Source organism: Cebidichthys violaceus, unplaced genomic scaffold (genome assembly GCF_023349555.1).
Source record: "Cebidichthys violaceus isolate CVI_PGR_0920_01 unplaced genomic scaffold, fCebVio1.0.p SCAF_57, whole genome shotgun sequence".
Taxonomy (NCBI): Eukaryota; Metazoa; Chordata; class Actinopteri; order Perciformes; family Stichaeidae; genus Cebidichthys; species Cebidichthys violaceus.
The window spans coordinates 312,501-333,188 of record NW_027176783.1 but is presented as its reverse complement, the minus strand read 5'-3'; the positions used below and the strand labels follow the sequence as shown (position 1 = coordinate 333,188).

General features: G+C 47.3%; 4 protein-coding genes across 4 annotated transcripts in view; all 4 read left to right on the top strand.

The window, feature by feature from the left end:
• cacna1fb (calcium channel, voltage-dependent, L type, alpha 1F subunit) overlaps window positions 1-1,034 on the top strand; it is a 39,569-nt gene extending 38,535 nt beyond the window's left edge. The window contains exon 49 of the mRNA XM_068732099.1: window positions 41-1,034. Within this exon, the coding sequence (XP_068588200.1) occupies window positions 41-304 (264 nt within the window). The 3' untranslated portion in view covers window positions 305-1,034. The remainder of the gene's footprint in view (window positions 1-40) is intronic.
• Window positions 1,035-3,460: 2,426 nt separating this feature from the next.
• Window positions 3,461-13,160, top strand: mecp2 (methyl CpG binding protein 2). The gene is made up of 6 exons (XM_068732104.1): window positions 3,461-3,568; window positions 6,018-6,177; window positions 6,273-6,475; window positions 6,575-6,768; window positions 6,859-6,980; window positions 8,178-13,160. Exons 1-6 carry the CDS (start codon window positions 3,537-3,539, stop codon window positions 10,338-10,340), a joined length of 2,874 nt encoding a protein of 957 aa, XP_068588205.1. The 5' UTR covers window positions 3,461-3,536; the 3' UTR covers window positions 10,341-13,160.
• Window positions 13,161-13,598: 438 nt separating this feature from the next.
• LOC137888690 (uncharacterized) lies at window positions 13,599-19,392 on the top strand. Its single transcript, XM_068732126.1, has 10 exons — window positions 13,599-13,859; window positions 14,537-14,710; window positions 15,175-15,332; window positions 15,536-15,734; window positions 16,842-16,938; window positions 17,078-17,249; window positions 17,322-17,365; window positions 17,433-17,622; window positions 17,959-18,149; window positions 19,228-19,392. The coding sequence occupies exons 1-10, from the start codon at window positions 13,609-13,611 to the stop codon at window positions 19,390-19,392; spliced, it is 1,641 nt and encodes a 546-aa protein (XP_068588227.1). The 5' UTR covers window positions 13,599-13,608.
• fgd1 (FYVE, RhoGEF and PH domain containing 1) overlaps window positions 17,555-20,688 on the top strand; it is a 27,351-nt gene continuing 24,217 nt past the window's right edge. Inside the window, exons 1-3 of the mRNA XM_068732199.1 lie at window positions 17,555-17,879; window positions 17,959-18,149; window positions 18,886-19,938. Coding sequence (XP_068588300.1) covers window positions 19,872-19,938 — 67 coding nt within the window. The 5' untranslated portion in view covers window positions 17,555-17,879; window positions 17,959-18,149; window positions 18,886-19,871. The remainder of the gene's footprint in view (window positions 17,880-17,958; window positions 18,150-18,885; window positions 19,939-20,688) is intronic.

The window sequence follows — 20,688 nt, the reverse complement described above, 5'->3', positions numbered from 1 at the left end:
ACGACGTACAGTCCCTGATTCTCTGTGCTGGTCTCTACAGGTTCTGATCTCGGAGGGTCTCGGTCTTTACGCTCGGGATCCCAAATTCGTGGCGTTCGCGAAGCGGGAGATCGCCGACGCGTGTCACATGACGGTGGACGAGATGGAGTCGGCTGCCAGCGACCTCCTCGGCACCGGGAGCCACGGTTTGCTCAACAGCGCCGACGCCGACCCCGCCGCACTCTACAGCGACGAGGAGCCAATCAGAACGGGCCGCGACGAGGACGAGCTGGCCGACGAGATGACCTGTGTGACATCATTCTGACAGGCCGATGCTCGGAACCAATCAGAGCCGAGACTGAGATAGACATCAGTGATTCACAGGACAGTGGACCAATAAGGGGCCAGAGAGGAGGGCGGAGCTTAATAAAAGTAACACTGACTGATGACATTCGTGAAAAACAGATGAAGATGGCCGCCAGCAGAGGGTCGCGTCTCATTGGCTAGTTACCATGGTGAACGCCGCTAAGCTGCACAGAATCACACTTTACCCACAATGCATTGTTGGCAGTTATACAGGTTGTGTTGTCATTTTGTAATTTATAATTCATAGCAGTTCTAGGTAGTAACACAAAGATTAGCTTTGAGCTAGCTTAGCTACATCAAAAGTGAAAAAATACACCCAAACCAAAAACATCAAAGTATTAACCGTTAGCTGTTGTTTAGCGTTAGCTTACACTGAGAGTTAACAGCAGCGACCAAACATTGATGGATAACTGAGCACTGAGTTCAGACCACAGACTGAATATAAGAAGAGGACGTAGTCGTCATGATGTCTCTCATCGGTTTGTGGACATTTTGAAGCCTCGAGTTCGATGCTTTTGCCGGTCCCATCTTGTCTTTGTTGCAACCAGTGAACAGGAAGTGACCATATATGGACTGAGGAGGAGTGATGTAGAGACGCCGTATATGTCTCTGGTAGAGACCTGTCAATCAGCGTGTAGCCCCGCCCCTAAAGCATCCCCTGCTTTATGGTCTGTTTGACTCTAAATGGAGCATAATGTACTAAATGAACATCATGCTGTATTGAAGAAGACTGTAAACTAGAGATTGAGACAATAAACTCATGTTTACAATGTTTACTGAGGGAATAAATCAAGAGAGAAGTAGAGTCATTTTAGACTAGACTTCTATACAACCAGAGGAGTCGCCCCCTGGTGGACACTAGAGAGAATGCAGCTTTAACACATGAAGCTCTGAAGAACAGGAGGTTTGTCTCCTGGTTCCGATGTGGTTTCCACTAACAAGCTACACAAAGATTAGCATTGTGCTGTAACTGATTAGCTTTAGAAACTACATCCTCTGTCTCAAAGTGAAGCACTTTGAAGACACTGACTCCCTAAGAAAATTTGTATTTCACCCGGATGGTGGTGGTTTAGCAGGATGTAGGATGGTGGTGGTTTAGCAGGACGTAGGATGGTGGTGGTTTAGCAGGACGTAGGATGTGGTGGTCAGGATTAGGGATAAATTATCATCAGTTAAATAATCATGTTAAATTAAGATGGAGGTGAACGGTGACTTGTGTGTTTTCAGTGTGATTCTGTGAGCTTCTGGATCTCTGATGTGTTTTTAATGCTGTTAAACATTGTGTTTAAATATTTGATGTATTTCTATTCTCATAAATGAAGACGATGGACTGAAGAGACCTTTTTTATTCTCGCAGAGACGTTTCTCTGATGTTTCTGTCTTTGTGTCTCCGTCATCTCTTCTTGTCTTCTTCCCATCTGTCGGACACTTTCTCACCTTTAAGGGCTTTTTAATCCCCAAAAACATCCGTCTGAACTTTACCTGAAATAAAGAGTGAAGATCAGCTGATGTCTGTTTTCTTTGACTTCTTATACTTTTATAAACAGTTCATGTAATTTACTGTTTGTCTATCACATGCATATGTTTTTAACAAACACCATTTCCCATCAGCCCCAGTGTTCGTAGGCCAAACATTGTTAGTTCATCATGACATCATCATCCTCAACAGCTGATGAAGACATTTAGGAAACATATGAACAAACAGAACGATAAACTTCCTCTGAATATAGAATATGAAAGCACGTTTCTAAACATCACAGGAATAAAAAGTAGAATAAAAAACAATAGAACTTTGTTCAGGTTTACAAACATTCCAAGTGGAAGCAAGTGGAAGTGCTTCCCTGAGCCTTCCACTCACCACTTATTGTATTCATACTAGCTTGTTGCACTTATTGTTTTCATACCAGCTTGTTGCACTTATTGTATTCGTATTACTTATAGCACTAACTGTTTCTCTTGTTTCTGTACTTTGGCTCTGAGTTATGCTCTGCTTCAGGCTCTTAGATGCTTGTTTAAAGGAAATGTACTTATGACTTCTGGTGACTAGTAGTTCTTTTGATTACCAATGTTGATGCACTTATTGTAAGTCGCTTTGGATAAAAGCGTCTGATAAATGACTGTAATGTAATGTAATGTAATTCCTAATATTTAACTAATTCAGTCGAATCATGTAATCATGTGACTCAGCGTAGAAAGAAATAATTAATATAATTATAATTATTATTATGTATAAATAAATAAACAAACAAACATGTCCAGTGTAAATAAAGTAAATGTTGACGTAGTTTATATTTTAATAATAACAATATAAACATCTCATTTTATTCACATGTGAAATATAGAATGTTTGATTATTGATCAGTAAATATTGATAGAAGAGGTTTAAACTGTGATCAGCTGATATTAACTCTAGACTAACCTTCTGTTTCTACTGTGAGAAAGTTAACTCCAGCTGGTTCTGGGATGCTTTTATTGTGAAACTCTTGACCCTGAAACAGGAAGCTGTTCCTGTTTAAATCTAAGCTTCCAGCTGATTTCTTCTTCTTCTTCTTCTTCTTCTTCTTCTTCTTCGTCTCTTTCAGTTGAACCGTTGAACAGAGTTTAGTTAGAACATCTACTAAACTAAAGAACATCTGTTAGTAAAGAGACTTTCTACAAAATAAAAGCATCAGAGACACTCAATCTGTCCAGATGTTAATAATAAACATGAAGGTCACTGTTGTGATATTTAATTCTGCTCCACCATCATTTGTTTTGTGTTGTTGTGTAAGTTCATATTGTTTTAATGTAATTCTTTACTCTATTAGTCATACATTTTATTGTTTTATTAATTTTTCTTATTTTATTTGATCATATTTTGTTCTATTAACCCTTTGTGATTCACTGTATTAATAGTTAATAAAGCAGAAACAGATTCTTTGGAGTTCATTTCAGTTCAGTTGTGTTTTTTACAGATCTCAGATCGAGTCCCTGAACGCCTCAGTGTGACCGAGGAGTTCAAATCTCGCGAGACTTACTCCGCCCCTGCGCTCGTGCTATGTTAGGTGGGTGTTGTTGACCTCATCTTCGTGCAGATCTCGCGATGTCTGGCCGACTGACGGCGGTTGGAAATGGAGTCGGAGGGGGCGGGGTGCAGCAGAGATGTTTGGAGGCTCTTTTTTTTTAATATAAAATTATTTATTTAAATAAAAATGGCCGCCGTGGAGAGCGGAGAGGAGAGACTGTAAGTGTTTTTTGTTTTTTTTTTACATTTCATCCTCCCGTTAAAGCTCCGCCGCTTCCGACCGCCGCACACCGATCTCTGTCGTGTGTTTTTATTGAAGTAAAAAGTGCGTTGATTTGTGCCCCGGCCTGTCTCCGCGGAGCGGGGTTTAGCGGGAATACGTCACCAACTTACTTAGCTAAGTCTGGTACTTTAGCTGCTGCTGTAGCTAGCGCTGTTAGCTTTATAGATCCTCCGTAGCTAAGGCGGACTTCCACACACAACTAACCCGGGGTGGCGGTCAGGTCGGCGGCGGAGAGGAGGAGAGGTGTCCGTCAGACGAGCAGCGAGCTAACAGGCTAACGTTAGCATCACAGACTGTTTTCATCCGGCTGTTTGGACTGTGTTCACTAACCCGGGTTAATCCGGCTGTTCACTAACCCGGGTTAGTGAACAGAGTCTAAACGGTCTAAACACACACGTCATATAACTCATATCCGCTGCCTCAGTGCCGCTGAGCCAGGCAGCAGCTGTGTGTGTGTGTGTGTGTGTGTGTGTGTGTGTGTGTTGGAGTTTAACCTGCATCATCACATAAACACAGGTTCTCAACCTGAGGGTGGAGACCCGGTGAGGGTCCAGGGCTATGAGGGTCAGGACCAGAGAAAGAAGAAGTACTCAGATTACAAGTACTGAAGTATTATCAGCTAAATGTAGTAACACAAGTACTCGTTATAGTACAAGGGTGTTATTTTATTCATGTATTATCACTAGTTAATATATATATACATGAGTATTTAAATGTTTGTCAAAGTATAATTACATATACTTTGTGTACTATTGTAGTAGATTAGTATATAAATACTCACAAATTAAACTTTGCATTTTAAATTACTGTAGTATAGTAGAAGTGTAAATACTAAAGTAAAGTATAAGTATGTCAACGGTGTATTTAAGGACAGTACTAACAGAGTAAATATATGAATACATTAATATATGAATACATTAATAGTTAATAAATGGATCAGATTCTGATCGTTTCAGATCTTTTGAACTTTTGAGATTGAAGACGTTTCACTCTGAGAAGTAGTGAAGGTCTGAAGGTCTGACGGTCTGACGGTCTGACGGTCTGAAGGTCTGACGGTCTGAAGGTCTGACGGTCTGACTGTCTGAAGGTCTGACGGTCTGACGGTCTGACGGTCTGAAGGTCTGCCGGTCTGACGGTCTGACGGTCTGGAGGTCTGACGGTCTGACGGTCTGACGGTCTGAAGGTCTGACGGTCTGACGGTCTGACGGTCTGGAGGTCTGGAGGTCTGACGGTCTGACGGTCTTAAGGTCTGACGGTCTGATCCAACAATCGTCACAAACCGTCTTTGTTTCTGTTGACAAAGACCAGATCCTGGAGGGTTCAGGTCCTCCGTCCTCACACTCAGATCTAATAAATCCGTAACAATCTCTGACATATTTTGTTTTTAAACAAAGTAACAAACGTAAACAAAGGTTTCGTCTCTCAGCTTCCAGAGCTGAAGAAGAAGAACAGATGTTGAACATCAGTAACATCAGACAGCTCAGAGCAACATGAAGAACGTTGGGTTCTGGTAAACAATATAACCTCAAACACATTATATGTAAATATGAATCGTGATGACGCGGCTAAAAAACCTGACCTCAAACCGGAGGAGGAGCTCCCGGTGCCGTCCCACGGCGAGTGGACCCTTAACTGGTTGATTGTGATTGGATGAAGGTCCAACGTGTTCGATTCATGGTGACATCCGATCGGTCCGTAGACTCACGTACTCGGCAGTACCCGGTCCAGTATTTTATCAGACGAAGCTTTGAAGCTCCGTTCATAAAGTTTGACATTTGATTCATTTTCTTGAATAACTCACAGAAACAACGAATCCACCTTCTGAGGACATAATCATTTTAAAATGTACAAACTGTGTTTTTATCTAAAGACATATTCTGTCTTTCTGCTGCAGCTGTATAAACGTGGCGGTCTAGCAGCAATCTAGCAGCACCATAACTTACATCTGTACACCCACCATAACGCTGAACCATATGTTCCCCTTTCTTTATTCTTCATGATATCGTTATATATCGATTATATCATCAAATATGTCGTAAACCTCAATCAAAGCTAATTACAACCAAGACAAACGTCGATCGGATATGTTTTGTTGTCGTGTCGCCGACCTGGAAGTAAGCGATAAAATCAAAGTACATTTTTTGTACCAAACGTTTTGCTTCAAAAGAATAACTTTAAATTAGTTTCACGTTCACAAACTGAGCATGCAGGCGTGTTATTTATCACCAGCGGCCATCTTTGTTTGAGTCGGGATCAGGAAACTAAAAATCTTTGGATCAACTGTTGATGAGTCAAACTCAGGGTTTCCTGGTTTCTACACGTCAAAAACCGTGTGATGTCATCAGTGACGTTAACGGGCATGATGTCATCTCCTTTTTCCCACAGGGAGGAGGAGGAGGAGGGAGCTGTCGACCCCCGGCCCCCCTCCAGAGAGAGAGACCGGTCCCACAGTATGACCAAGAAGGCCCGCAGGGAGCGTCGCCATGCCGACCGGGGGGCGGAGACCACAGCTGTGCTGCAGACGGGGGCGGAGCCACAGACCCAGGTAAGTCTGCAGGTGTGTTGCAACAACGGGAGGTCAGCTATCACTAAACAACGTGATCCAGTTTAAACCGATTCCGTGTCGTTTCCGTCCCGCAGGCCTCAGAGCCGGTGGCGGGCCCCTCAGATCTGGGGTCGGAGGCCGTCAGTGAGTCCGCAGGTTCTCCGAGGCAGCGGCGCTCCGTCATACGGGACCGTGGGCCGCTGTACGACGACCCGTCGCTGCCTGAAGGCTGGACCCGCAAACTCAAACAGAGGAAGTCCGGACGCTCGGCGGGGAAGTTTGACGTCTACCTGATCAAGTAAAACCAAAACCCACCTTTGTCTTTGTGCCGGTTCTTCACGATCCGGTGATGTGAACTGTTGTTACAGATGACGTGTTGTCGGTTCTCTTCCTTCAGCTCGGAGGGAAAAGCGTTTCGTTCCAAGGTTGAACTTATCGCTTACTTCCAGAAGGTCGGCGATACGACCACCGACCCCAACGATTTTGATTTCACCGTCACCGGACGTGGAAGCCCCTCCCGCCGCGAGAAGCGTCCCCCCAAGAAAGCCAAGGTGGTGAAACCATCGGGACGAGGCCGGGGGAGGCCCAAAGGTACTGACTTACTTAAAAAAGAATGTAACTGAAGGTGTGTAATTGAAGTCATCGGTTAGCAGAGTTCATACAGTGCCTCTTGTTTCCTAGGCAGTGGGAAGGTGCGACAGGCTACGGAGGGTGTGGCCATGAAACGTGTGGTGGAGAAAACTCCGGGCAAACTGCTGGTCAAGATGCCCTTCAGTAAGGCAGAATCCTCCACTGCCTCAAAGGTACGATCGGTTGGTCATCCGGGATCTATACATTCATCAGAGATTCAGTTTCAGGAACACAACAATACTCTGAAAGTACTTTACCCGAGAAACTTCCTCCAATTTACTGAGAACTACAGCTTTCAAGTAGCAAAACAAATCTCAATGTGAAAGAGTTCCGACCTCTCACAAAAAATGAGCTTTGACAAAGCGGGTGTTTGACCTGAGGATGAGAACCTGGGTTACATTACATTTCATTTCATTACATTACAGTCATTAAACAGAAACTTTTATCCAAAGCGACTTACAATAAGTGTATTCAGCATCGGTATTGAAGAGAACTACTAGTCACCAGAAGTCATAAGTACATCTCCTTTTTTAAACAAGCATCTAAGAGCATGAAGCAGAGAGAAGTACACAAACAAACAACAATACAATAAGTGCTGAGTGGAAGGACTTCCTGAAGAGGTGAGTGGCAATCCTTCAAGGTTTGCTTCTCATTCAAAGACCTTTACCTCCCACCTAGAGCTGGGCAACAGGAACAGGAACAGGCTGTCTATAACGAACACTGAATGAACTGTTTGAGTGTACCTGGTACCAGAAACCCTTATTGATGAAGCAGAGTTACCAACGGGTAAGAAGCACCTGGTAGTCAGTTAATACTAAATCTTAACTTGTAGTGAGGGTGAACTGGCTGAGGAGTTGTTCTTCAATGTCTTCAACTTCCACCTTTTAGAAGGAGTTTCATTGTCTCCCATGGGAGGGTGTGGATGTGGAATCTGTGTGGACCTTCAGGTGCTCAGAGTTGTGGCCTGTAGGTCGTTGGTGCCAGTTGAGGTTCCAACCAAAGAACCAGCTTGTGCAGACCGAAGAAAGAAAAAGGTCTTGAGGGGTTGATTAGAGAACTGGGCCTGAGAAAGGTTCCAGCAAAGGACCCAGGAAAGAGAGACGGGACTTTGCCCCAAGCTTTAGACAAACCTGGACCTAGACTAACCCTAACCCTGCTCGTCATGACTGGGGAAACCTTCAGGTGATGGAAGGAACGTCTTTATAAACTCCTGATTCTACCAGCAGTTTATTCTTGAGGGACACTGGAGGGGTTCCGGGAGTTGGACCTTGTTGCAGTACATAATCCAATATGTTATTATTCTTCGTTTTTTCAAATGCAGTAACAATGTTGATGCTAATGCTACTTGTTGATGTTGTAATTCCCTACAGGTGGTGTCTCCGGCCCCGGTGCCCAAGTCCCGTCCCGGCAGGAAGAGGAAATCGGAACAGGAACTTCCGGCTCCACCACAGACCACCCCCAAGAAACGGGGCAGGAAACCAGCTTCAGCCACAGCAGCATCATCTGTTGCCGCGCCATCCACCCCCACGGCATCAACTTCAACAGCCGGGAACTACGCTGCTGCGGCTATTTTGGCTGCAGAGGCCAAACGGAGAGCAGTCAAGGAGTCTTCCACCAAACTCGTCGTCCAGGAAACAGCCCTGCCAATCAAGAAACGTAAAACGAGAGAGACAGTAGAGGAGGTGGAAAGTGTTCAGACTCCAACCGTTACGACAACCGAGACTGAAAGAAGGGTCGCTGTAGAGGGGGAGGCAGGTAAAGGGGAGGGAGCTCCAACCCCAGAACCTCAGCCCGCCCCCTCTGAGCAGAGCCAATCACAATCACAGAAGCAGCCCACTGCTTCAGAGGAAAGCCAACCACACGGACACAAGATGCATAAAGGGAGGAAGCACAAGGAGAAAACGGGAATAGCAGCAGGAGAAGGAAGAAGCAGAGGAGAGGAAGTAGATGAAGACGTCAGTGATAAGGGAGGAGGAGGAAGAAGTAGCAGCAGCAGCAGTAGCATCAGCCCATCAAAAAGCCACAAAAGGAAGGACCGGCCGCCTCACAAACACCACCATCATCACCACCACCACCATCATCATCATCGCCACCAACATTCCTCTGCCTCTACGTTGGATCAGCCTCCTCCTCCCCCTCCAGCCTCCGGACACCCAGCACCCTCCAGCCAGTCCGGGCCTGAAGCCAAGCCCCAGACTGTGCCTCAGCCCACCACCCAACAATTGCAGCACACCCAGCAAGCTCCTCCAAGACCACAATCAAAATCTGCCCCTCAGACCCCGCCTGAACCTCGGCATCCTGCCCCACAACTTCGGCACCAACCACAACCCCGTTCCCAACAGCATCCCCAGACTCCCAGTCAGCCCCAAGCCCAGCCTCAGTACCCAGCACCCCAGCCTTCTCCTACCAGGCATGTCTTGCCCCAACCAAGGTCCCAACCACCACCACCCCAAACCCACAGTCAGACCCAGGCCTCCCCTCAGAAAGCCCAGTCACAGCATGCTCCACCTCAGTCGCACCCTTCTCAGTCCCCATCCATCCTGCACATTCATCCACCCCAAACAAGGCATCTACATCCACAAACCCAGTCTCCAACAGTACTTCAACCTCAATCCCAGCCCACGACCCCATCACGAACTGCGCCACAACCCCAGTCTAGGACTCCAGCCCAAACTCAGCATCAACCCCAATCCAGGACCCCAGGCCAAACTCAGCATCACCCCCAGTCCAGGACCCCAGCCCAAACTCCGGCTCAATCCCAGTCCAGGACCCCAGCCCAAACTCCGGCCCAATCCCAGTCCAGGACCCCAGCCCAAACTCCGGCTCAATCCCAGTCCAGGACCCCAGCCCAAACTCAGCATCACCCCCAGTCCAGGACCCCAGCCCAAACTCCACCTCACCTGCAACCCAGGCATCAAGCGCAGCCCCAACCCCTGACAAGGCACCCATTGCAACACCAAATCCAGACTCAATACAGATCACAACCCAGACAGTCTCTCTCCCAGCCTAGACCACCCCAGTTCCAAGCACAACCACATGTTCAGCGAATTCAAACACAGCCCCACCCTCAGCTCAACAGGCCCCATGTGCAGCACCTCTCATCCCCCCGACCATCTCCCAGCCTAACCAGGACCAACTTGGGCCCGGCTCCACAGAACCAGAGTGAACAGCCCCAAGATCTGAGCACCACGCGGGCCGGCCGAGGAAGCCTGCTGCTGAGCCGAGAGGTCGGTGTGGAAGGCCTCGGGGCGGAGGGCAGACGGGAGCCGGTTGTGGCCTCGGAAAGCAGAGAGGTTTCAGGAGGAGAAAGAGGGTCAAACAGCACCGTGAGGCCTCCCAGCTCCACGCCGTCTGGACCTCCAGGAGTAGCCGGGGTCGGGCTGGTTCCTGGGACAGACGGTAGGGCGAGGCTCCGGGGGCAGGAGCCAGAGGCAGCGGAGCTCAGAGACATCGTCCCCCAGTCCGCCGTCCCCTGTCCCAGCCGAGAGGAGACCGTAGAGTCTCGGACTGCCGTCAGCGAAAGAGTCAGCTGATCGGTCGGGCCGACTGACCGGTCGCCTGACGGACTGAGTCCATCACCGGGTAGAAGAGGAGCGGGACTTCATGGAGGTGAAATGATTTTACACTGTTTTCAGATAAGAAGGATAACGTCTCTCAGAGCTGTAGGACTGTCGCAGCTTCTACTCCGTCTGATGGTGTCTGGAGACTGAAGTTCTGGATCTGGAGAGGAGGACGGATCGTGTCTTTTTATAGGAAAAACAAAGAGGACAAAAAACGATGAAAAAAAGTGTGTGTATATATAATCAAAAGGCAGCTGTTGTGTCCCGCTAGTCTCCGAGGGGAGGGGGGAGTTAGTTTGGAACTAAAAACGCTTAACGACACATTATTCTGAACGAAACGTTGCTTCCGAAATATAAACCCCTTTTTTTCTTTTTGTTTTCCGTATTTTGATAGTTTATTGTTTTGTCTCTGTTTTACAGCTTTAAACTCTGATATCATTGACTGATGGTCCTTCACTCATCACCGTGCTGCTGACTGACTGTCCCTCATTTAAAGTCCTGTCTCACTCACGGGTTCACACCGGACACAACAGTAATACAGAGGACAGACGGACAGACAAATTATCTCTAAATCTGACTTCCTGTCTCACTGTTTCTGTCCCCTGTGAACCCGTCTGAGAGACTCGTCCTCCTGGCTGAACCTAGTCCTGGATCAGAAGCCTCAGAGGTGATGTGGGGCGGTGGTTTGCACCTTAAACTGGTTCCTTACAGACCTTCACATGAACAAAAGATGGAGGTCTGTAAGGGTTCCATCTTCTTCCAGACTGACCCCCCTACAGGTAGCGGATTCACGAGGACTCATATCCATCACCTCGCTCTGAAGTCTTTGGAATCCTTTTTGAATATTGTTTGAAATATCTGAACAACTTTTAGTTTCTTCAAGTGTTTCAGACGCAGCGAGTTGTTCTTCCAGTTAGAGATTCTTCTTCCATTCTGGTCTTCATTGAATCTGTCTTTGTTTCCAAAGGAAGCACCTTTACTATCGAACCAAACCCACCTAACCCCAGTAGCTTTATTTCAGTCCGCAGTGGTCGAGATGGACTTCATTTCTTATCGTCTTCGTGTTGAATGTCTGGAACAGTTTGCACTCCTCCAGTTTGTACAATCAAACCCGCCTGCATGTCGCTCGGAGACCCTGCAGGCCTTCGAGGTCCACCTCGCCGGGTCCACCATTGAGGGGGTGGGGGGGACGTTAAAGAACCCCGAACGAGGTCCGGTTCAGCTTCACGTGGAACATCCTGAAGGATGAACCGATAAAAGCAAAGGAAGACGAGATGTTCTTAAAGCTCAATATGACAACATGAACTCATGATCAGGGTCACCGGACCAGAAACCAGGTTCAACAAGAAGGTCTCAGATGTTTAAAGCCCCACTGAAGTTAGTCTTCATCCTCTGTGAAACAGTTACAAGAGGTATTTAAATCAAATCCTTCTCATTGATTGGACCACTAAAAAGTGGGCTTAAGTCCCGCCCCTTTCCCACGGTCATTTATTTGGGAAAAAAGGACGTACAGCAGTCAACGTTTGAATTGAGCTCTTAATTACACAGACGATGTTTGTACGTTTAAAAGTCTGTCGTAGTGTCGTTTAGTTTTGTGTGATACAATCACCAACCCAAGCTAGTTAGGCTTAGGGCTAGCTTAGCTCGTTAGCGCTAGCTTAGCTTGTTAGCGCTAGCTCTGTTCCAAATGTAACGTTCTCTTCCTGATGTGTTTCATCAGGAAGAGAACGAAGGAGTGAGACTTGTTGGTGATAAAACATCCTGGTAACAAGTACAAGTATTTTCACAGTTTAATGACTTTCCTGACGTACAAAATGTGTATTTAAATGTACAAACATCATACATGTTAATTCACGGCACAATTCCAACGGGACCAAATCAAATAATTCGTCTCCCAACGTTGATGACGGGACACATTTATTCTGAAGTCCAGTGATGGTCAACAGGAAGGGGCGGGGCTTCAGCTCTCTGTACAGAGACACAGAGAACTGTTGTCAGAGGTACATATTGTACTTTTACTAGTACAACGTTAATGCTTCCTCGTTGTGTAGCTCACTGCACATGCTCAGTAGAGGTTCTGTCACCAGTGACCCGTCAATACAAACAGGTTTTGAGTTTCTACGAACAGAACCATTTACAGACCAGTAGAAACCCTTTTACTTCAGCACGCCGGCAACGTGAAGCTCTGTGATTGGCTGTCTGTCGGTGAAATGCAACCTGGGAGTTGCAGTTTATTAATGAGATATTTTTTTAACTAAGTCCAGGATCCAGAGTGTCTGACGTGGAGTCCACATGCGGAGGCTCCAGCACTTTAACGAAGCCCAGAAATCATCCAATCAGTGAATGTCGATAAATGTGCCTCGTCCTCTCACCTGACCGACAGGTGACGTCGTTTTGGATGCCCCTCCCTCTCTGCGTGCTCTGGCCCCGGTCCACCCGTCAGCATGCTGTCTGTCACGCAGCTGCATAAATCCAACGCCCCTTCTCTGTGAACCCTCCACCGGACTCGGCAGCCTCCAGTAACCAGCCGCCATATTTGCATGTTCCAGAGTTTTAGTGCCTCTAATATTGTGCGTCTTGCCAGAAGCCGCCATGTCAGCCGAGCCATGTTGTGTTTCTAGACTTAGTCGTGGTGTGTGGTGACTTCATAGTTGCTCATGTTGAGGATGAATATTCTGCTTTTACTCTGGTCGGATTCAGTGAAACTTCAAAAAACACTGTCGCTGTAGACAAAACTAGTTTTTACCTGTTTTCTTATTTTTCTTTCTAACTAAAAGCGTTTGTGTCCCTGAACCGTCTCCGTCTGCTGATTGTACTTTTACTAGTACTACTTCAAGGTACTTCTACTTTACCTGCTATTACACCTCACAGGTACATGTAGTACTTTATACTGTACTACACCTCACAGGTACATGTAGTACTTTATACTGTACTACACCTCAGAGGTACATGTAGTACTTTATACTGTACTACATCTCACTGGTTCATGTAATACTTTATACTTCAGTATTACAGTTATAATAATAAGTACTGCAGTTATTAAACAGAAACTCTGATTCTTGTTATTAATAAACTTTACATCACAATCAGATTTATTGGCCCACAAAGACCGATGAGTACTACACTTCCCATGATGCACTGCTCCCAGCTGCTTGGCTGATGAGCTGGACGGGACCTCTGACCGGGTTAAAACCTGGCTCTGTGATTGGCTGAGCAGACTGTACGCGTCACACAGGTGAAGATGGCGGCTCACGTGTCCGTGCTGCTGCTGCTGCTGAGCGGCCCGGTGCTGCTCGGTCTCTCCTCCGGATCCGGTCTGGACTCTGAGCTCGGGAGGACGGAGCTGCGGCGCGTGCGGAGCCTCGCGGACCAGTCCGGGTATGGAGGGTGTTGGGCGCGAGCTCTGGAGCACCTGGACACGCGCTGCAGAGACATGACGTCAGAGAGCCAGAGCCGGATGGCGCTGAGTTTCACCTTCTGTCACCTGAGCAGGTAAAATAGTTAGTTAATAGTTAGTATGAAGCACGAGGTAAACGGCATGAATACTAATGAGCAGTTTACAGCATGAATACTAATGAGCACTTTACAGCATGAATACTAATGAGCTGATACAGCATGAATACTAATGAGCTGATACAGCATGAATACAAATGAGCTGCTCGTCTCCAATAGCTGTTTATAATAATATACATGTACGTATAGAAACACTTAATTAGAAGTATTTGTGTATTTCCATTTTCTGCTACTTTATATTCTATATATTATATTAATGTAATGTATATTGTATACTATAATGTCATGCCGTTCTGATACTTTTACTTCTGATACTTTACTAGTATTGGCCTGTATGTACTTGTAATTAATGTTTGAATGAATATTTTAATGTTCCATCAGGTATCAGGACTACGGTGGCCTGTTGGGTTCATGTTTTCTTACCAAAGTAAATTTAATGCGTAATAAAAATAATCATCTTTAAACATTTATTTATTTGTTTATAATCACCCGATCAGTTCATTATATATTTATTTAACTGAAATCAGTCAAATCTAGTTTTAAAATTCAACAGCATCATGACGACATCATCACAGCATCGCGATGACGTCATGATTTTAACAAACGTGCAACAAAATAAATCGATGATGAATGACCGGTTCATAAATCTCTCTCAGCTCTGGCAGAGATTTCCCATCATGCCCTGAGGGGTCAGAGGTCAGCAGGTGTACGGCAGGTATGGACGTCGTGGCCTTTAACACCTACACCGAGTTCTTCACCCACACGCACTCCATCTGTCACTTCCTGCAGTCTGACACCTGGCAGAGTCGAGCTGAGAACACCATGCACAGGTGAGACACCTGTACAGGTAACATACACACAGGTAACATCTGTACAGGTAACACACACACACAGGTAACATCTGTACAGGTAACACACACACACACAGGTAACATCTATACAGGTAACACACACACACAGGTAACATATGTACAGGTAACACACACACACACAGGTAACATCTGTACAGGTAACACACACACACACAGGTAACATCTGTACAGGTAACACACACACACACACACACACACACACACACAGGTAACATCTGTACAGATAACATACACACAGGTAACATCTGTACAGGTAACGTACACACAGGTAACATCTGTACAGGTAACGTACACACAGGTAACATCTGTACAGGTAATGTACACACAGGTAACATCTGTACAGGTAACATACACACACATCTGTACTGACAGGCTCACCAACAAGAATCGAGTGATACTAATTGTCTGTCTGTCTGTCTCAGGTTGACAGAGAGTTCAGCAGGTGTAGCTGAACAGCTTCAGTCCACCAGGCAGATGGCTGAGGAGTTAATTGATGCCCAGACTGCTGCTTTACAGGTGCAGCAGGATATCCTGAACAACGGAGAGGAGCTGAGGGTCACCCTGAGAGACTCAACCCAGGGTAAAACACACACAGCTTGTCTGTCTCTCTCCCCACCTGTCTGTCTCTCTCTTCTAACCTGTATCTCTCTCTCTCCCCACATGTCTGTCTCTCTCTCTCTAAACCTGTCTGTCTCTCTCTCCCCACCTGTCTGTCTCTCTCTTCTAACCTGTCTGTCTCTCTCTCCCTCCCTGTCTCTCTCGCCCCACTTGTCTGTCTGTCAGGTCTGCGGACAGTGTTCTCTGAGCTCAGCAGTGTCTCCAGAGAGCAGCAGATGTCTCTGTCTGAACTCTTCAACAGAGTTTCCTTCCTGCAGAGTTTCCTCCTGATGGAGGCGAACAGTCTGAGCTCCTGCTGCTACAACGCTGCTGCTCTCTGCACCTCCTTCCTCCTCACCTCCACGCAGCGCTCCTCTCGAGCCAGGTAACTCCTCCTCCTCACCTGCACATTCAGCCAGGTAACTCCTCCTCCTCACCTGCACATTCAGCCAGGTAACTCCTCCTCCTCACGTGCATGTTCAGCCAGGTAACTCCTCCTCCTCTTCTCACCTGCACGTTCAGCCAGGTAACTCCTCCTCCTCACCTGCATATTCAGCCAGGTAACTCCTCCTCCTCACCTGCACATTCAGCCAGGTAACTCCTCCTCCTCACCTACACATTCAGCCAGGTAACTCCTCCTCCTCACCTGCACGTTCAGCCAGGTAACTCCTCCTCTTCTCACCTGCACGTTCAGCCAGGTAACTCCTCCTCCTCACCGGCATGTTCAGCCAGGTAACTCCTCCTCCTCACCTGCACGTTCAGCCAGGTAACTCCTCCTCCTCACCTGCACGTTCAGCCAGGTAACTCCTCCTCCTCACCTGCACGTTCAGCCAGGTGACTCCTCCTCCTCACCTGCACATTCAGCCAGGTGACTCCTCCTCCTCATCTGCACATTCAGCCAGGTGACTCCTCCTCCTCACCTGCACATTCAGCCAGGTGACTCCTCCCTCTCCTCACCTGCACGTTCAGCCAGGTGACTCCTCCTCCTCACCTGCACATTCAGCCAGGTAACTCCTCCTCCTCACCTGCACATTCAGCCAGCTAACTCCTCCTCCTCACGTGCATGTTCAGCCAGGTAACTCCTCCTCCTCTTCTCACCTGCACGTTCAGCCAGGTAACTCCTCCTCCTCTTCTCACCTGCACGTTCAGCCAGGTAACTCCTCCTCCTCACCTGCACATTCAGCCAGGTAACTCCTCCTCCTCACCTACACATTCAGCCAGGTAACTCCTCCTCCTCACCTGCACGTTCAGCCAGGTAACTCCTCCTCCTCTTCTCACCTGCACGTTCAGCCAGGTAACTCCTCCTCCTCACCGGCATGTTCAGCCAGGTAACTCCTCCTCCTCACCCGCACGTTCAGCCAGGTAACTCCTCCTCCTCACCTGCACGTTCAGCCAGGTAACTCCTCCTCCTCACCTGCACGTTCAGCCAGGTGACTCCTCCTCCTCACCTGCACATTCAGCCAGGTAACTCCTCCTCCTCACCTGTGTGCAGGTTGGTGTTGCTGAGTCTGGTGTGTGTAAACTTCTACCTGGAGAGGAAGATCTACCAGTTTGTGATGAGCTCTGATCATCCTGAACACAAACACGTGGTGAGTACGTCACACCTGACAGGTGAGCTTCTGAGGTCTGTGTGTCGCTGTTATAACGTGTGTGTGTGTGTGTGTGTGTGTGTGTGTGTGTGTGTGTGTGTGTGTGTGTGTGTGTGTGTGTGTGTGTGTGTGTGTGTAGGAGCTGGTCAGTGTGTATGTGAGTGTGTTGAGGCGCTGCATGGTGTGTGTAGCAGTGTGTGTTCTCCTGTATGTGTGTGTTGTGTACAGAGATCCTCTTCATCAGAGTCTACAGCTGCTGCAGCAACTCAGAGAGACACAGAGGAGCCTGAAGGAGGCGCTGCAGCACGCAGGTACACTCACCTGTCTGTCTGTCTGACTTTCTGTCTGTCTCTCTGACCGTCTGTCTCTCTGTCTGTCTGCAGAGTCCCTGGCAGAGCAACAGAAGAAGAATCATCTGACTGTGAAGGTGAGATCAGAAGTGACCCGGTGATGTCACAGAGCAGAAGGTTACTGACCAATCACATCTCTTCTAGAGGAGAACAGAGAGTAGAAGAAGAAGAGAGGAGATAAAGAGAGGAGGAGGAGGAGGAGGAGGAGGAGGAGGAGGAGGAGGAGGAGGAGGAGGAGGAGGAGGAGGAGGAGAGGAGGAGGAGGAGGAGGTGTGGAGCACGTTGGTGTCTCCGACCAAAGACCAACCAGAACTGTCTCACCTCTCACACACCGGTCAGTACCTGTCTCACACATTGGTGAGTACCTGTCTCACACACACCGGTCAGTACCTGTCTCACACATAGGTGAGCACCTGTCTCACACACACCGGTCAGTACCTGTCTCACACATTGGTCAGTACCTGTCTCACCCACCGGTCAGTACCTGTCTCACACATTGGTCAATACCTGTCTCACACATTGGTCAGTACCTGTCTCACACATTGGTCAGTACCTGTCTCACCCACCGGTCAGTACCTGTCTCACACATTGGTCAGTACCTGTCGCACCCTTCTGTCCACATATTGCTGGCCTTGTTGGTATTAACAGTATTTGTGTATTTGTACTACAGGTTGGAGTACTGACAGTATTCTCAGCAGTACAGTGATCTCAGCTGCTGACATCACCCTGCAGCAATACATTACCCACAATGCCTCAGTGCAAAGTCCCTCCTCCCAGAATGCCTCGGTGAGAACAGGCAGGCGTCCTCGTGGCTCCTCCTCCTCCGCTCTGGTCTACAGCATCCAGGTGGAGGACAGACAGGTAACTCTGATCTGGTGATGGATGATGGAACCCTCTCTGATTGGTTGTTAGAGTGTTTTAGCTCTGACATCACAGCGATGGGGGCGGGGCTTCAGAGAGGCGTCTGATTGCGCCACACGTGTTGCTCGTCTTCTTCTCTGTTGGAGTAGATCTCAAACAAGTGATGTTGTTAGTGTTACCGTGGTAACCACAGGTGTCACCAAATCAACCGAAACGTCTGCATGACCTCTGACCTCTTGTTGTCCTCTCCTGTCTCCTGATTGGTCAGCCTCGTTACAGCCTAAGGAGCAGAAGACCAGATGTTCTCTGAAGAACCCACTCACTTTGTTCTCTGTATGTTTTTGTAACTGAATGTTTCAATGAATGTTAATAAAAGTGGATTTTAGATTTTAAACAGAGTGGAGCTGATGTTCAGACTCACAACACCCCAGGAGGTCTAGAGGATCCACAACGACCCACAATGACCCACAACCCCGGTTTAATCTAACAGACGACACTTCTTTAAATATAGAAACGGGTGTTCCAGATGTAAATCCTCTCTCATTTCGCTGACAGAGACGCTCTAATAATAATAATCATCATTTGTCTATTAAAATGAATATTATCAGATGACCAATAAACACCTGAGTTCACCTGTCAGACTACTATTGTTTTAATGTGTTATGATTTAGGAGGAACCAAACACCTTCTACAGACAGCATGTTGTTCTTCTTCTTCTCACAAACCCAAACCTCAGGTCTCTGAGGAGGTGGAGCCCTCTGCTGGCTGAAGAGGGTCACATGATCAACAAGTTCAAACGTCACAAAGGTCCGAACATACAATCAGCTGACTGAAAGAAAACTAAACGCGCTGCAGGAATGTTCCTTCAGATTCACCCTCAAAAAGAGAAGGCGAGAAAATGAGAAACAGACCACAGGGAGGAGGAGGAGGAGCTGGTCTGGGATCAGATGTCTGGGCGGAGGAGGAGTTCTGGTGTCGGTCTGCAGTTTACAGAAGATTTTCACACAAAAGCTGCTGAGAGAAGAACAACTAAAGTCTGTTTGGACAAACTGACGCTGGAACGAAAGAATCTTTAAAGGAGGAGAAACTAGAGGAGCAGGAGGAGGAGAAACTAGAGGAGGAGCAGCAGCAGCAAGAGGAGGAGAAACTAGAGGAGCAGGAGGAGGAGAAACTAGAGGAGCAGGAGGATGAGAAACTAGAGAAGCAGCAGCAGGAGGATGAGGAACTAGAGGAGCAGCAGTAGGAGGATGAGGAACTAGAGGAGCAGCAGTAGGAGGAGGAGGAACTAGAGGAGCAGCAGTAGGAGGAGGAGGAACTAGAGGAGCAGCAGGAGGAGGAACTAGAGGAGCAGCAGGAGGAGAAACTAGAGGAGCAGCAGGAGGAACAGTGAAGCTGAGTCGGCACATTCTGGATCCTTGAGGAGACTGAAGTTCTTCTTCATGTGTTCTTTGTGTCTCTGAGGTGACGAGACGATGTCCACGTCTGAAGGAGGTGGAGCGGGGAGAGGGGGAGGATGAAGGAGGGAGACGCTGACTTTACGTGAAGAACCTCTGAAGACTCGACAGGAAGTGACTCGCACACAAACCTTCAGAATAAATGTATTTTTAAAAGAATATGTAGTACAAAGTGTGACCTTTGACCTGCGTACAGGTGTGGACTGACCTACCTGTGCGGAATGCAGCTGAGCCTTCCTCCTCTTCCTCCTTCACTCAGTTCAGCACCATGAGGTTCTCCTCCCACCTGAACACCTCAACAGCACCAGCACACAGTAGCTCCGCCCACAGGACAGGTGAGTGAACTGTAGCTTCTCATGTGAGACAAGAAGATCATTAAAGAAAGAAACAGTCGTCATCCTGAAAGCTGCATGAACAGAGTACCTGAGCGGGTAGAGTACACGGAGTACCTGAGCGGGTAGAGTACACGGAGTACCTGAGCGGGTAGAGTACACGGAGTACCTGAGAGGGTAGAGTACATGGAGTACCTGAGCGGGTAGAGTACACGGAGTATTTTATTTTTTTAATTTCTCATGTATGTTTTTCATTTGAAACAATTTAAAGATCAAACTTTATTCTCTTTAAGGACATTTCTACTCTAGTTTTTTAAAGTACAACCTCGTCTTTAGCAGTGAATGTATTTCTGTATTGTCATCAATGCTTGTATCTTTAGGGTTCTCATGCTTTTAGCTCCATCAGCTGTTATAAACTGCATCACATGTCAGATACACAACAGACATGTGACATGTGACACGTTTTACACACAAAGCCCAACGTGTGTGAAGTCGATGCAGCGTCCTCGTTGACCTCCCAGCATGCCGAGCAGCAGAACATGTAGATACGAACCAAGAGCTGAGGGTTAAAAATAGACCATAGATGTGTGTGTGTGTTTATGTGTGTGTGTGTTTGTGTGTGTGGACAACACATAATTATAACGTCGCTAGTTCGATTCCATCCTCACATCTCCTTATCTCTGAAACAAAACTGTTAACGTCCTTCAAACCAGACGAACAGCTGATCTCTGTACAAAGACACGTCACTCTCTC

Bases quoted from the DNA above. Each gene is read 5' to 3' on its own strand.
- mecp2 (XM_068732104.1), top strand. From the start codon at position 3,537: ATGGCCGCCGTGGAGAGCGGAGAGGAGAGACT. The intron at 6,178-6,272 runs GTAAGTCTGCAG...TCCGTCCCGCAG, and splicing joins GGGCGGAGCCACAGACCCAG to GCCTCAGAGCCGGTGGCGGG. The intron at 6,981-8,177 runs GTACGATCGGTT...AATTCCCTACAG, and splicing joins AATCCTCCACTGCCTCAAAG to GTGGTGTCTCCGGCCCCGGT.
- LOC137888690 (XM_068732126.1), top strand. From the start codon at position 13,609: ATGGCGGCTCACGTGTCCGTGCTGCTGCTGCTGCTGAGCGGCCCGGTG. The intron at 13,860-14,536 runs GTAAAATAGTTA...AATCTCTCTCAG, and splicing joins ACCTTCTGTCACCTGAGCAG to CTCTGGCAGAGATTTCCCAT. The intron at 16,939-17,077 runs GTGAGTACGTCA...GTGTGTGTGTAG, and splicing joins ATCCTGAACACAAACACGTG to GAGCTGGTCAGTGTGTATGT.